General features: G+C 32.4%; 1 protein-coding gene across 2 annotated transcripts in view; it reads left to right on the top strand.

Annotated features, from left to right (window-relative positions):
- TRAPPC8 (trafficking protein particle complex 8) overlaps nucleotides 1-14194 on the top strand; it is a 121688-nt gene that overhangs the window by 11147 nt on the left and 96347 nt on the right. Inside the window, exons 2-3 of one of the 2 annotated variants that reach the window (XM_031946480.1) lie at nucleotides 6861-7055; nucleotides 12217-12300. In XM_031946480.1, coding sequence (XP_031802340.1) covers nucleotides 6861-7055; nucleotides 12217-12300 — 279 coding nt within the window. The remainder of the gene's footprint in view (nucleotides 1-6860; nucleotides 7056-12216; nucleotides 12301-14194) is intronic. The other variant, XM_031946481.1, reaches the window with a different exon arrangement.

Raw genomic sequence — 14194 nt, forward strand, 5'->3', positions numbered from 1 at the left:
AACATCTTCCTTACTTTGAGAAGTAACTTTTTAAAAAGTGGCCTAAAATATAACAAGTTAACTCATCTTCTGAGTTCTGTAATGTGAGGAAGACATGTTTGAAATTATTGAGATTCTGCTTTCAGTTCTTAAATATGCTATTATTTGTGACACTTAATGAGAAGAGTGGCTTAGTAGGAAGATAACTGCAGTAAGAGTCAAACCCATTAATCTAGATGTATGACTATGTACAAATAATTAGCTTTTAGGGTCTCCTTTCCTCATCTGTAAAATGATGAAGTTGGACTAGAGTATTAAGGTCTAATAATTTCAGCTCTAAAAAACAAAATAGTATCCTAAATTCATTCAGGAATTTTGTTATTTAGATTTCACTTATTAAGATAAAGAAGAAACTGAAGGATAGTTATAGTAAAAGCACTGGATTGATTCTGGAGAATGTGGTAAATGTAGTGAAGGATAAAATCTTAGAGACCAGAGCTCTCCTGCTTTATCCAGCTTTTTTACTTGCAATGAGAGATGTCTTCTTGTGAAGAATGAGGCTCCTGGATTTCTTCATGTTGTGTCTAATGTTTGTATAATAAAATTATTGCTCATTAGCTTGTGAAGTTGGGAGACAGGTAGAATAAAAATAGAATGAAAAAGAAATTATGAGAAATCTTTTGACTAGTTTTAATTCCTGCTGTAAAGGCTGTAGAACAAATTTTACCAAGTTTCTAGAGTTTATCTTTAGAATTTACAAGTGGATGAGGATGCTTTTATGACGTTTTGATACAGAAGGAAGGCTTACAGTAATGTATAGGTAAAGATTCTTTATTTTTAATAGAAAAATTTAGTTGATAAGAATAGATCTGGAGATAGGTCCAGGTCTCATTAAGATCATGCACCATATACACTTAGTGATTGAGAGAGACTTTGTTTACCTTATGACTAAGGGTTTAGTGATGAGAGGTAGGGAAAAAAACTGTCCATTGACGATTTTTATTTCACAAAATTGCTGTACTGAACTCTCCTTGGGGAGCCTGTTTGTCTCAGAAGAGCTACCTCCTGAGAGAGTTACATAGTACTTGAGTAACATTGAGATCAACTCCCCAAACTTGAGGAACATGTGACTGGTCAAACCATTTGCAGATTTTTGTTCAATTTTTTGTGTTTGTGTACTCATGCTGTTTTCTGATTTTAAAAAGCAAAACAGGCTCAGGGTAACTTTCCCCTGCTCACTTTCAGTCAAGCATCTACTTGTATTAGACCTTCACTGCTTCCCCTTATCAATCCCTTAATGTGTGACTCAGAACTTTAGGGACAAAAGAGATCTTGGAGTGAACTAAGACTTTCTCATTTTACAGATGATGAAACTGAGCCCTCCAACACCATAAGCTACTAAGACCATATAGCTACTAAATTCTGAGATTATATGAGTCTTATGCTTCATAACTCCCTTCTTTTAAAGGCTATGCTAGGAATACTGGATTTGGAATGAAAGAATGTGCATTCATTCTGTGATCTGCCTTTCTGGACCTTAGTCTGCATGTTATTCTCATGTTGCCTAGGAAGCAAGGCATAGTGGAGAGAGCATTGGACTTGGAGTAAAAGGATTGGAGTTTGAAACCCTTCAGATTTTCATGCTAGGGCATTAAAGTGATCAAGTCATTAAATGTTTCTTAGCTTCAGTTTTCTGACTGCAGAGAAGAGAGGGAGACATACATAGCATTCCATTACAGTGACTTATATCTTGTACTGCTTTCCTCCCCTGACTTCATGTCAATTCTTTTCCTGCCTGCAGAGTAATGAGAGAATTATCATTCTCTTCCATCTATATATATCTTGGCTCAGCCTAGGTTGTTTTGCCTGACTAGAGGAGAAACGTCATTCTATTTTGCTTTTTCCACTGGTTATCCTGTCTGGAGGAGGTGAAAAATGCTGTTCCATCAGCTTCTCTATTGGTCCTGTCCTTGAACTGCCTAATGCCCTGAGAGGATGCCACCCTGAGACCAGTTCCCTCATAGTGCTGATAACTTAACCAAACTAATTCCTAAATGATTAATAGATACTTCAAGTATTATAAACCACACTTATTCCAGTGATTCTGGGCACAAACATCATACACAGACATTCCCTCTCCTCTCTCTTTCAAACCACATTTCTTTATCCCCCACTACTTCATCCTTTATTCCCATCCTTATCAATCCAGTCCACTTTGCAATGTCCTTCTCAGCCATTTCCTATTTTGATGCTACTCACCCCTTCTACTTTGCTCTTTGCAATTCTCACTTCATAGATAACAAACCTGCTTTCCATCTTCAGTCTTTCCTTTTCCATTCCTTCCATTTTTTGACTTCCACTGACATTTGGCACTTCTTGATAACACAACCATCCTTTGCAATATGGGTTGCTTTTACTGTTTCTCCTTGACCTACTGGGTCTGGGTAGGGGGGTTGGGTACTCTTTACTCAACACTTTCAAACTCTTTCTACCATGATTACTCAGTAACCTCTTATTCTTTTAAAGTCTGTTCATTTCATAACTACCAGTTAAAATTCTGATGGTTCTTTTTTTCTTTTTTCCCCCTTATTGACTTCAGTGCCTGGCTTACAGTCTTTCTCTCTTTTCCTTAACCCCTGTCCTCAAAGTAAGTCTTTTTCTCTTCTCCAACTCCTACCATCATATTGAGGCTTTGATATACATAATGATATTCCCTTATATAAGATGTCAGTTTCTTGATTTAGACATTCCCATGATTTATTCCTTCACCTCAGTCTTAGCAGATGATCATACAGCTTATCACAGAGCTAATCATACCTTTGATTTTATCACCTGCAGATGCCCAATTTCTGTATTTATGAGCTTTACAATTTCATTATTTTATCATAATCTGTTGTCCTGTCACACCTTTTTTGCAGCTACAAATTTGTTCTTTGTCCTCTATGACCTCCAATTCTTTAACCTCTCAGTTCTTTTTATACTTTAACCTCTGCATTAACTGTTCAACTCTACATCATCCTCTTCTCTTAAGTCCTTTGTCCCTTTTCCCAACATTGATTTTGCTGTGCCTTCAGCCTTGGATTACTCCTACCATCTGCTATTTTTGCTCCTATTCTTATGTTGCTGAATAAAGGTAGAGAAAATTATGAAACTATTCATTGGGTCCACTACAAATTTGTTAATGATCTTAACTGGGTACAAAGGTAAATCCTAATGGACTCGTTGCCGTTTTTCAGCTGTTTTCATCCTTCCTCAAATTTCCCATTCCTCTTCCCTGCTCCATCTTCTTTGCTCTGAGAACCTTGTCTCTTATTTCACTGTAAGAATTGAGGCCATTCATTGAGATTTACCTTTTCTCCTCTCACCTCATCTAACATCTCTAAAATGCTCTCTGCCATTATCTCCCTCACTCATGTTTTCTTTCACTTGAAAAAGGTGGCTTTTCTCCCTCTCGGGATAAACTTTGTAGCACACAAGTAAATCTGTTCCATCTAGCTGCCTTTTAGCATATTGCCCCCTTTATTATCCTCACTCTTTTTATTAATAATATTAAGTCTCTCCCTAACTACAAGCCTACTTCACTGCTTGTCAACATCCCCCATTTTCAAAAAACTTTTATTTGATCTATTTATCACCACTAACCATAAACCTGCTTGTTTTTGTTCAGTCATTTTCAGTCATGTCTGATTCTTAGTGACCCATTTCAGTTCTTTGTGACTCCTTTTGGAGTTTTTTTTTTGGCAAAGTCACATGTTTATTTACTTATTTATCTGCATCTATCTATTTATCTATTTATTTTTGCTGAGACAATTGGAGTTAAGTGACTTGCCCAGGGTCACACAGCTAGGAAGTGGTAAGTGTCTGACCTTGACATTATCTCCATTGGCGTATATTCTTCCAGGCAGATTCTATTACTAGCTGTTCTCTAAATTTGATATTCTATTTTCTACCTTTTTTGTTATTTGTACAAGCTGTCTGTTTCTTTTGCCACTGAAGTATACTTTCATATTTGCATTTCATAATCCTTGACTTGCTTAAAAGACTTATTTCATATGTAACTTTTGTCTCTGAAGCTTTTCCTGATCTCTAGCTTTCTAAGTCTACTGCCTTAAAAAAACTTTGTATTTATTTGCCTCTATAGTAATATTGCTGATAGAATATCAGCTCTTCGAAGTTAAAATCTGTTTAATTTTTGTCTATCTCTCCCGTGATTACTCCAGTATTCTGTGCATAATAGATGTTGTATTCATTCAAAGAATCAAATCAAGAAATTTTATATATTTAGGAAGAGTAGATTTGTAAAGTAATGCTTTCTAAATTAGAGTTTACTCTAAAGATGAGTAATTTATAGATTAGCCTTGGAAAAATACCTTTACATTATCATTTAGTTTTCTGAAATTGGAAATAATTAATAGTGCTTTGTTTTTTCTTAATTGCTCTAGTACATAGCTAAAAAGTTTTTTTCTCAGAATTGCCAAACCTTAGACTTTGAAAATAAATCATATGGATGCTCAATAGTCATAACAAAGGAAGCAACTTTATTGTAGCAGCATCCATCTGGTTTAAGCCTTCCATTGTTAGAAATTTGAGGTTTCATGATATACTTTATGCTCATAACTGATGTGGTTAGAGAATTGGTACTGAATTTATAGCATTAGCAGAACAGAAAATGTGATGTATTTTATGCATGTCAGAAAAGGAATGACCTATTCTTGTTCTATAGAGAATGGAAATTGGAAGTCAAACACTCCTTGTATTCCAAAATAGGGTCTTGAACTTTTTGTAATTTTCATTTAAGTTTTGTTAGGAGTTTCGGAGCTATTAGTTAATCTATCTTTCAATACACTGTTTAATATAGCACTGAATAAATGATGCAAGCTGTCAATGGATGGGTGATCAACTAATAGCTCTGCTAGTAATTGATTTATTTTTCTTCAATAAAGTTGCATAAACCAAAAAAAAAAAAAAAAAGAAAATAAATCATAAGTCATAGGTGAATAATTTGTTCTGTTTGCCACATCTTTTTCTTAAGTAGGTTGTTACATTCTTGACATTTAGTTTTGAGAATTATATGATAATCTAAAATATCATATGCAGCATTCAGAAATCTAATTTTTAACATTTTTTTTTTAATTCTAGAGGTTATTAACAAAAAAAGAAGTCAAGTGGTGGCAAATGTAAATATCATTCTTAGAGTCTTTATGAACTCATTCTTTTGGAGAATGTTTAAGGTACAGTCTGAGGGTTAGGATTCTATGTTGTCTAATTTAAAATAACTTACCATTTAAAAAATTCTTTGCTTTAGTTTTCCTGTTTTTCTAAAGTTACTTAATTATTCAGTTAAGCATTAATAAAAAGATGGATAAACCTATCACATGGTATGTAACATTCTAAGAAATATTTAAATGCTTTCTAGTTGTCAGGGCCTGTGTTAGATCCTGCATAGAGAGAGAGCTCTTATGAAAAACTAGAATCCCTATCTTCCGTCACCTTATTTCTACTGGTGGGTGGAAATGGGGGAAAGAAACACATGTATATGTCTATAAATGTAAAATATAAGAAGTAATTTTGAGGGGGGAAATGCCAACGTCTAGAAAAATGAGTAAAGGTGAGACTTATGCCCAGTCTTGAAGGAAAACTGGGGAATTCCAAGAGTTGGAGGTAAGGAGGGTCTTGGGGGACAGCCTTTGCAAAGACATGAAAAAAGAAGATGGAATGAATGCTCTCCTGGGAAAAGCAAGTAGGGCAATTTAGTTAGAACATGGGATTGTGAAATTCATTTGGAATTATAGGTTGCGATGAAATTGAAAGGGCTTTAAATAAATAGGCCCTATATTTTAGGGTGGATTTTGTCTACTAGTAGGTACTTGGATTTGTTTATAGTGTTAAGACAAAACATATAACTTGGGGAAAAAAATTTTTTTTTTTTACTATGCATATGTGATATAGGGGTTCTATATTTCTTTTCAGTGGGTGGAGGGAGGTAAGTAAAAAATAAATAATACCTCTTTTAAAAAATCCTAAAAATAAAATTATTATGAAGATAAGAAAAGGACACTTGTACGTTATATCCTTAATGATTACTAGATTAACAAATGTCAGAAATGTGAAATAACATTTTTACAGTTGACTGTTGGTATATTAAAATAGTAGACCAAGTGCTTTAGTTGAACATTTTTAAGAGGCTCTGGAAAATGTATTTACTGGGAAATATAGTGGATTTGCAAATCCTGCCACTAGCAATGAAACCTAGGATTTATCTACCAAGTGGATTATGATGTTTTAGTGAAATGAGTTTCTCACATCCAGTTCCCTAGCTAATATACAGGTTTGTTTTGACACACTTCTATAATCCCATCTACCAGGGAAGGTTGAGGCTGCTGTATTTTTTGAGCTCAGGAATAATGAGCTTGGGGGGGGGGATTCAAGTTGACTATCTAGCCTTACTGTTCAGCATCAATGGATTAGAGTTGGTCTCAATAGGTTTCTGAAGAGGGGCACACTGGCCCTATTCTGAAACAGGGTTTTTGCTGATCATTAGTTTGGGATGGAACTGAATGAATCCTGTACTTTCAGCCTGGGATTGAGAGGGAAGCCCAGCCTTTAAAAAAACAAAATAATCAACAAGACTCCTTTTCCCCTTTTTGATAGTGAGAGTCAAAATATAAAATATTTGAATTGCTCCATTTTTTTTTAGCAGGGTACCTTTTAGTCTAACAAATGTTCAGAATTTTAAGAGAATCCTATTTGGAAGTTTTACATTTTAGATATGAGCATTTTATGTCGTGAAAGTTTTAAAGTTTTAAATCTAATTTTAAATAAAAACATTGGGCTTTACACAGCATGTTAAAAGCAATTTTTATTTTATTTTTCTTATATAGTTCATATGAGAGACCCTAATAATCAGCTTCACATAATTAAAAACTTGAAAATATCAGTAAGCAACATTGTCACCCAGCCTCCTCTTCCTGGAGCCATTCGGAAGCATTTGAGTGATGTAGTGTCCCTCAGCCAGCCTGCAGAAGGATTAGTAGCTAATGTGATTACAGCTGGAGATTATGATCTCAATATTAGTGGTAAGTAACAAGATTTATTATGTTATTTTAAAAAAGCACACACAAAACAATCTTAAATTCATTTAAAGATATTTAAAGGTTGAAAATTCATTGTTAAATTACTGTTATTAAAGACATCAATTAGTATTTGGAAAAGTATTTTCTTTCAGGACTAACCTTAAATGTATGTGTGTGTGTATATATATATATTTATTCAGATACTTAGATCCAGTAGTTTTCTTCTAAGAGGTAGTATTAAATTAGCAGCCATACTGAATGTTGGGAAGATGATGGAAGAATAATAGAGCAGAAGAGCTGATTCCGTTTTTTGCCAATAATTTGCATATGATGTTTGACAACTGACTATTGCTTAGAGCTTCATATTTATTAACTGTATAATGCATTTCATTGTTATCTTTAAAATAGGGAAGGTTGGATTAGAATATCTAAAGCCCCTTTCAAACTCCGTGTTCAGTGAAATAATAGGTAATAGTTGTATAAGGTTTGCAAAGCACTTTACATAGTATCATTTGCTTTCAACTACCCTGTCAGGATTATTACCCTGCTGTTATTACCTCCATTTTATAGTTAAGGAAACAATAAAAAAGATTAAGTTATTTGTCTAGAGAAAAATAGGATCTGAGGCACCTATTCAATTTAGGTCTTCTTAATTCAAGTCTAGCATTGTATTCAGTCACTAAACTTGCTGCCTTCTTCCTCCCTCAATTCCCCCCCACTGTGTGTGTGTGTGTGTGTGTGTGTGTGTGTACACCAAGAATTATACTAAACCCTTAGAATCACATATAAGGGAACAGTGAACTAGTTCCTTGAAAGGTGAAGAGAAAAATTTTGATATGAATATGAATCCCCAGAATTGTTTCTGGGGATAGGGTTGGGGACAACATGATTTGAGTCAAAAAGTGAATAGAGCACCAGCCCTGAATCAGGAGGACCTGAGTTCAAATTTGGCCTTAGATCTTAATACTTCCTGGCTGTGTGACCCTGGGGAAGTCACAAAATCCCAATTGCTTCAGGGGGGAAAAAAAAGAACAAAAGTGTCCTGAGTGAAGATGGACCTTAAATCTTAGTGACTTGCCTAGGTTACTCCAGTGCAGAGGGGATATAACATAGGGAACATTAGGCTTGCAACTCTTTTGAATAGGCCTGAACCATATTAATGGTTTGTTGGCCTCCATTTCTCTTTGAATTTGACATCACTGCTTTGATCTTGTTTGGAGAATGAAACCCCGAGAAAAATAGCCTGGATAAAGATGCAGATGCATGATCCCAGTGTGTTAAAAGCTATATAAAAATTTGTGTATGTAAATTGTAATTTTATTTCATTTTCAAATTAGATAAATATGTATTATTGAGTAGGGAAGAAATGTTATGAAATATAAAAGCAAGGATGTAGTAGGAACTCTAAAAATATTTGAATGTAATTTGGTTGGTTAAAGAATTAAAATTAAAAATTTATAAATGAAGTTAATGGTTCATATGAGTAAAACAAATAGAATTTGTTAATTTTAAAACATAAAGAGAATTAAGTTCATAATATTGGATAAATTTAAGAAGATGGAAAATACACCATGTGATTTCAGCAACTTAATGGAAGCATCTTTTTGTATTACTATATTTTGTAGTCTAATCTTTGTAGCATGAACATAAGCCAAATTATTTTGATCACAATTAAAGCAATGAATTTAGGGATTTCCTGTAAATATATAAGCTTAGGTATCTTCAATGTGGTGAAATATAGGAAAATTTATCTCAGCAAAGACCAATATAAAAGTATTTGATAATATGTCAATAAGGTGGTATTGCTATAATTTATTTTTCCTTATATTTTTTTTATAGGTGAAGAAACATCTTGAAAGTAGAAAGTAGCATAAAGTTGAACTTAAATTTTAATTGTTCAATCTTTTATTTTGTCTAGAATGGTATTTTAAAAAAATCTATAAATAAAAATATATTTAAATTATTTAAATTATTATTACCTGATAGAATGTTTTTAGAACTATTTTATGTTATCTGTATCAATCTAATTATTATTATTATTAATTTTTTTTAACCGAGGCATTTGGGGTTGACTTGCCCAGGATCACATAAGTCAACACAAAAAGTGTTAAGTGTCTGAGGCCAGATTTGAACTCAGGTGCTCCTAACTTTAGTGTTGGTGCTCTATCCACTGGGCCACCTAGTTTCCCCTAATTATTTTTGAAAATATTTAAAAGGTATTATTAAATCTCTTATCTAAATCTCTTACATTAAATATGAGATAATTGAGGTTTGTAGGGACTAAATAATAGTGGAAGCTGTCCCAAAAATGTCAATAAAGTTTTAAGCTACAAAAATTTATAACTCTACTAAAACTTTTGGGACTTACTGTATTTTTTTCCCCAAAGTTCTTTTATGTTGTTATTTGCCAATATTAGTATACATAGTTGTATGCCCATGATTAAACATATAGCTTTTTAGTATTGTTAGATTTAAAGTTTAGAAACCTTTCAGACTTTAGAATCTTTTAAAATGTGCATTTCCATAAATTTAGTATACAAATATAATATTAAAGTGACTGGATTAATTAAAGTGACTGGAATCTAATTGTTAAGCTAATATTATCTAAAAGATTTTAAATGCCAATAAGCTAGTTTATGGATTGCATTCCATATTTTATATCCTTTTTAAAAATTGTACATTGGTTAATAAACATTTAAATATGTACTACGTGATAGACATTGTTTGAAATTTATTTTAATTACAATGGACTTGTTTAAACTGAAATTTTAATTTTAAGTTATTGCCAACATAGCTTACATTTTCAGTTAGATATGTTTTTGTGCATTTGGTTTTTCATTTATTTTTTGCAATGAAAAATAACTTCAAAAAAGTTAGATATAATTTATTAACCTATATTTGTTGTTTTAACCTTTCCCTGAGAAAAATATACTTTTCATTTTCCTTAGAAGATTAGGAATATTGTGATATATACAGGGTGAAGGAGTAGAATTGGGATTTTGTGGTTACCATAATCATGATGAGTTTAGGGAAATTGGCTGGAAGACAGGCAGTTATAGGCCATATTCAACTTCCCACTAGAAATGCCCATTTATTTTGGAAGGAGATTCAGACCATTTCTGCATCCTTGCTGCAAACCATTAATGAGATAGAGGAGTAAGGGGTCACTTGATGTTGGCTAAAGATTTCTTTGGTTATTTAGCAAAATCTTCAAGATTTATACAATTGCATTATTGGAGAATTCTGGGCTAGAATATTGGATTCAGCATTATGATAGCATTTCATTATGACTTTAAAAGGTTGTTATTTTTAGGCTGATATTAAAGTAAAATTTGTTTAGGATTGAAAACTTAAAAATTTTTTAAGACTTTTTATTTTCAAAACATAATGCATGGATAATTTTTCAATATTGACCTTTAAGGCATATAGCCTTGTGTTTCAGATTTTCCCCTTCTTCCCCTACCTCCCTTTCCTAGGTGGCAAGCAATCCAATATATGTTATACATTGAATACTTTTTTAAAAGGAAAAATTTTCATGTTAAGGAGTCTTCTCTTCAATGTATCAAGCACGTGTGTATTCCAACTTTTTTAGCTATGTGATTATGCTAGGTTTTAAAAGTGGTTAATTTTAATAGAGATGAATTACAATAAAATCTTTTGATTTGTGTTCTGATTTATAGAAAAGTGAAGCTGAAATGAGAGAGACAACAGCAAGTATGAAAATTAGCAAAATTGTATAATGGATAGTGTTATGTAAAGGCTTTCAATTATGGAGATGAAAGAACATGCGGATGTCTTATCTTTGTACACTGTAGAAGTTTCAGATTGGGATTACTTTTTTTGGCTATATCAAGTCATATTTCTCAGCCATGGAGTACAGATATGCTTAACCAACAGACCTTTAATAATTTCAGCACTACTAGACCCTAAGTGTCTGAATGAGGTTTGGGGAGTGATAAAATGGCTACTGGGTGCTTTTGTTTATGGAGAAATACTTTGGGCAAAAAATGATGCATTGTTCCAATATTGCCATTATGGAGAGGACAAGGACAATCTTTGAAAACAAGGACTTTTCATTAAATTCTGAAGGAAATGTTGCTTTGGAGTTGGAGAATATCAGAGACTTGAAAAATAAATTACTTGGACTGAATTTTGGTAGATCAGATAAACTACTTTAATGATTTTTCTGATCTGAAGGACACTTAAATATTTTGTAACAGGTATAAGCAGATATCTGATCTTGATGTTAGGTTTTGTCTGTGGATGTTTAAAGAATTAAAAGTTTAATTTTTTCATAAAATTTTTTCTTTTTAAAATTTCAGCCTGCCAAGTTAAGAAGGCCTAAAACTTTTTGTTTTAGAGAAAGAAGACTATAGAAGAGAAGAATATAGAAAGAGAAGATGATATATAGGAAAATAGTGTGGGTTTTTTTTTTTTAAATAAAGGTTTAAACCAAACAATAATTTTCATGCTATTGGTGAAATACAATTATAGCCAGTTCTGTTATAAAGAATTCTTTGTTAACAAAACTATTCATTCTTTTGAACGAATGAATTGGTTGATAACCTGTAGAAGCTGTGTGCTATTGAGCCAATTATAGCAAATAATCCACTATAATGCTTTTTTCTCTCATCCCTGATTTTGTCAGTACTTTTCACTAATGAAATAATTTAATGTGGTGCTATTCATATACAGTAAGGGAAAGGAGTTAGCTTTAGTTGACTGCTTTATACTCAAAACTTACCCAAATTCCTAAGCATTACAACAAAACAATAAGTAAAAATTTAAGAATAAGTAAAAGGAAAGAGATTAGGTTTATATAGGTAATATTTTGCCTTTCACCAGTATCACAGTACTTTTCATTGGTAAATTGATTTATTTCATTTTTTTGGTTCTAAAAACTGGGAATCTTTATCTTTGTAGGGTAATTATCAAACATAGAGTAGGTCTGTGGAATTTGTTGAGTATTTTTACCAGGACTAAACTACTTAATAAAAATGATGTCAATTAACAAGACAAATTTCTCTTCTCTTCCACTGATATTATTGGACACACCTATACTCTTCAGCCCTCTGCCCTACCTACCCTACTCGTTAAAAGGAAATAATTGGTATCTGTTCATGTAAATTGGCTTAGTTTAACAATGCCATATTTTCTCTATTAGATCGATCAATTAAAGCTAGTGTTCCTTGGTACAATAATTGGAAAGACACACTGATGGAACTGAAAGAATCCACGTTATATTCAGGTATTTCTTGTGGTGGATGTGAGTTTTCCATATTGCCCTTAGTCTTCTCCTTGTTGGTGTACTCCATCAACCTTTGCTTATTCTGCTCCTTCTATTTATCCATCTCCCTTACTTTACAATTTCCCAAAATATGTAGCATTGGTGATGGTTGTCGGCTTCTTTCCTTTTAGCTTTATTCTTTGGTCTTTAATTAAAACATTAATTTGAGAAATTACATATATTTTCCTTTAATAGAATAATATGAGCTTCACTTTATTCTGACCAATAAAGAGACAGAATGACCATGTTTTTGTTTCTAAATATATAATTTACTTTAAAAACCTTTAAAAAAATTTTTTTTGGTATTGATTATACTGCTATAAATGCAAAAATATTGTATTTAGATTAAAAACATTTTCTGATGATATATAGTATTTTGGGGGAGGAATGTCTAATGTGGCTTATTAAATTACTGTCATTTTTCTAAATGTAGGTTTTTCAAGGGCAAAAGACCGTGTTTGACACATTTTCATTTTGAAAGCTTTTTTTTTTTTTAATATTGAATATAGGAAATTACAGGATTAACTTACTTGAAATTTTTTGATACTTGTTAGTCCATTCCTATGTTTACCACATGTAGTTTCTTTTTATTTAATAGCCTTTTATTTACAGGATATATGCATGGGTAACTTTACAGCATTAACAGTTGCCAAACCTCTTGTTCCAATTTTTTACCTCTTACCCCCACCCCTCCCTAGATGGCAGGATGATCAGTAGATATTAAATATATTAAAATATAAATTAGATACACAATAAGTATACATGACCAAAACATTATTTTGCTGTACAAAAAGAATCAGACTCTGAAATATTGTACAATTAGCTTACCACATGTAGTTTCAAAATAACTTGTAGTGGTTTAAAATATGAAAGTAACTTTTGGCAACAACTGAAGTTAAACATTTTGTACTCTTTGCAGTTTTAATTTTTCATTAAGTAGCGTTCTAGTCACTATATATAGAAAGCTACATACATACTTAATAGATAACTTGTCGCTTGATTGAGAACAAGTTTTCTTTAGCCTTTCTGTCAAGAACTCCTTACTTAGGTGAAGCTTACAGACTTCTCAGACTAATGTATCAAAATGCATAAAATAACATGCATAGAATTACAGGAGAAATAATGTTGAAATCAAGTTCAATTATTTATTTAGTTGTTCGTTCATTCATTCATTTATTTTTGCTTAGGCAATTGGGGTTAAGTGACTTTGCCCAGGGTCACACAACCAGGAAGTGTTAAGTGTCTGTGGCCAGAATTGAACTTGGATCCTCTTGACTTCAAGGCTTGTGCTCTATCCACTACACCAATTAACTGCCCCTAAAAGAAATTTTTTTTAAGAGTTTACAGAACTCAGTTAAGAAACCTTGACTTGGAAGGTGATTTGAAGTTTTTTTTTTTTTTTTTTAAAGTATATTTAGTAATCAGGCAACTCTAGTTTTTGCTAATTTCAAGTAAAATTAAACCTATTATTTTTATATAACCTACATTTTCCTCTATCCCTCTGCTTCAGTCAGCCTTTATAAGGAAGAATTTAAAAAATTTAGTAAAAAATAGTGTATTGAAAATGCTTGACATCATTTGTAGTATAATATAGACAAAGTTCCCCACCTCTGCCAAAAAAAAGGGGAGGGGGAATACCTTTTCTCAAGAGCTTACCTTTTTTTTTTTTAATATAGCTTTTTATTTACAAATTATATGCATGAGTAATTTTACAGCATTGACAATTGCCAAATCTTTTGTTCCACTTTTTCCCCTCCTTCCCCCCATTCCCTCCCCCCAATGTCAGGTTGACCAATACGTGTTAAATATGTTAAAAGTATAAATTAAATACAATATAAGTATACATGTCTTAGTT

This window comes from Sarcophilus harrisii, chromosome 1 (assembly GCF_902635505.1).
Source record: "Sarcophilus harrisii chromosome 1, mSarHar1.11, whole genome shotgun sequence".
Lineage (NCBI taxonomy): Eukaryota > Metazoa > Chordata > Mammalia > Dasyuromorphia > Dasyuridae > Sarcophilus > Sarcophilus harrisii.